The sequence below is a fragment of the Eurypyga helias genome, unplaced genomic scaffold, assembly GCF_000690775.1.
Source record: "Eurypyga helias isolate BGI_N326 unplaced genomic scaffold, ASM69077v1 scaffold1508, whole genome shotgun sequence".
Classification (NCBI taxonomy): domain Eukaryota; kingdom Metazoa; phylum Chordata; class Aves; order Eurypygiformes; family Eurypygidae; genus Eurypyga; species Eurypyga helias.
Window position 1 is genome coordinate 1 of NW_010264814.1, and position 2,721 is coordinate 2,721.

At 47.8% G+C, this 2,721-nt stretch overlaps 1 protein-coding gene across 1 annotated transcript in view; it reads right to left on the reverse strand.

Annotated features, from left to right (window-relative positions):
- Positions 1-891: 891 nt before the first annotated feature.
- The window catches only part of CENPJ (centromere protein J), a gene marked incomplete at its 3' end in the record, with an annotated part of 15,585 nt that continues 13,755 nt past the window's right edge, over positions 892-2,721 (reverse strand). The window contains exons 11-15 of the mRNA XM_010156492.1: positions 2,452-2,552; positions 1,543-1,641; positions 1,300-1,440; positions 1,122-1,206; positions 892-1,012 (exon numbers count right to left, since the gene is read on the reverse strand). Of these exons, the coding sequence (XP_010154794.1) occupies positions 892-1,012; positions 1,122-1,206; positions 1,300-1,440; positions 1,543-1,641; positions 2,452-2,552 (547 nt within the window). The remainder of the gene's footprint in view (positions 1,013-1,121; positions 1,207-1,299; positions 1,441-1,542; positions 1,642-2,451; positions 2,553-2,721) is intronic.

Sequence of the window (2,721 nt, forward strand, 5' to 3'; positions counted from 1 at the left end):
CAGCAGATTCAGAGCAGACCCTCCCGGCAATAGCAAATCCGGGAAAACTAAACAAACCCACCAATTCCCTCACGAACGAGCCAGCACAGGAGTTAGCGAAGCAGCTAACGCAGGAGTCAGGGTGAGGATTAGCAGGCATACGGGAGTGAACGAGAGTGAGTCAGGGAGAGAGTAAGGGCTCCCAGACCCCCTCCTCGTCTCTGCCCCCAGCATGACGTACTATGGCATGAAATATCCCTTGGTCAGTTGGGGTCAGGTGCCTGAACTGTGTGTCCCAGCACGCTTTGTAGTGAGACCACGAGAGCTGGGAATGCAGCTGCAGGATCAGAAGCGGAGGAAGACCTTGAAACTGGTACAGACATTCCTCAGTGCCAGCTGAGAACTTATCAGTGCTGCGCTCTGCTTCCAGGAACAGCTTCCTAGCAGCCACGGTAAAGAGAGTTAACTCTTTCCTGACTGAACCCAGCAAACTGTTTCTTCAACTGACATGACTTCTCTATACTTGAGAGCCTCTACTGCACTTCCTCTGCACCAAATCTATTGCTGCACTGGTCCAGGGCAAGTTTAAAACTCTCAAGCGCTGTCAGGTAGCAGGTGTCAGTCAGACCTGCTCGACACAGCCGCTGGACACTCACATGTTCTCTAGAACTGTGCACAGACCAGGAAAGTCTCTCAGGTTGGGGTAGGAGAAAATAAGCCTGGGTATTGTGTCCTCCAAGCTATAAAACAAACTAATTCAACATTTCAAACAGTAAATCCATGCTCACAGTATAGTATATTCAGATGTAAGCTCCTAGAAGTACACCTGTCACCGCATTCTGCCTCTGTCCGCGAGCCCCAACAGCTCCTTTCCCAGCGACAGGCTAGGGCACCTGGAAGGGCAAAGCTTACCGCTGCACACGAACTATAGTCCCGTCAGGAAAGATACTTTCTTCTTGCCCGTCCGTAAATAAATTCTTAATGGTTTGATCAGGGAAGGTAATTTCTTTCTTGCCGTCAGGATAATGCTTCTCTGAAATGTATTTCGAGACAGCATGGTCATTACAGAAATTCAGATGTGTGTTTACGTACATGCATGGGCCGCAGTTTTGAGGGTTGGGTGGGTGGGGCGATTTCTTTACCTATTTGTCCATTTGAAAACTGCAAGACCTCCAAGCCATCAGCATACGTAGTATGTGTAGTCTTAGCATCAGCGTAGTAGTAAATCTGCAGAAAACCGTTCAGATGGAACGTGAGCAGCTTTATGTGTGTGCGTACGGGTGGGGGCACAAGCGTTTGCAGAAGGTGTAGGCTACATACCACTGTTTGGTCAGGCATAACCTGCTTCACATCCCCATTGAAGAAGGTTATCGTTACAGTCTTCCCATCAGAACCCACTTTTTTCCATGTCCCGTTGGGGAAGAATATGAGGTGACAGCCATTTTTCAAAACCTTTTCAACCTGATGAACACACCACAGACGGGTCAGTCACCCCACTCCCACACTCATTCCTCTTCCACAGCAGCTGTCTTGGGGAACATCAGAGTGCCGGGCTCATTTTACCTTCCCATCAGGATAAGCAGTTTCTCTCTGTATCTCTTCACCGTCTGTATAGGCGGGTCCAGGTGGCAGCGACACAAGAGCTTCATTAGGAGCAGCCTCCTGAAATTACAGCAGTAAGCATAAACTCCAAGTGAACTTTATCTTCATACGTGGGTTTTTCCTGGGCTGACGGGTATTTTAGGGAACGAGCATCAGGGGAAGAAGACAAGTGTAGGGCAGCATAAACACAGCCCGGGAGTTTGTGCAACTCCTCGTGTCATTGAAGTGGTAGGACAGACAGACTTTGCAGTAATTAGTTGCCTGTGGCCAGCTGAGGTCTGGACTAACGAGGAATTCAGTGGGCTGTTGTAGCAGGGTGCTCAACTACCTTAACCCATCCGAATCAAGGTATGAAACAGCTGGTGAAGTTTCATAAAGCCTGAATGCTACCTACAGCAATTAATCACAGCATCATTTAGGTTGGAAAAGACCTTTAAGACCATCAAGTCCAACTGTTAACCCAGTGCTGCCAACTCCACCACTAAACCATGTCCCTCAGCACCACATCCAAGGATTTATTCTACTATGCACAAGATTCTTGCCCGGTTGCCCTACATGGGGCATATAAACATCCATCTTACTCCCCTCTCTCAAAAGGTAAAGCATTTTGCAAAATTCAAAGGAAATTATTATTTTATTTCCTCAGCCAAAGAATCTTGCAGCTACTAGACACAGGTAAGCACTGCATCGACTACTACATACCCGTTTTCTGGTATGGCCATAAAACTGCATTCGAACATACCGTGAGCCAACAGCTTCATCAGTCACCCACCCAGTCACCCTCCAGATACTCATTAAGTACCAGTAACTATTGTTTTATTGTAGGCTTTTTCCTCCCCCTTAAAAATCAAATCAAGATACAGGACTCGCTACCATGAAAGTCCCAGAAGAATCTTCTAGTGCTGCTGTCATCGCCTCAGAGTTGCTCCTGTGGCCAGCAGGTCCCGATGCAGGCGTTCTGGAAAGGTTTCCTACCCAGATACATGCAATACAGTTAATCTGGACAGTGAAATTAAGGCTCAGTTTAAGCGCTGTATGTAAGGTCAGGCTGTACAGGACACCTGCAGTAGGAACGGAAAGCAGTACACGCAGGAAAAGAACCGGCATAAGCCAGCTCCCCCAGGTATGTCATTGCATCAT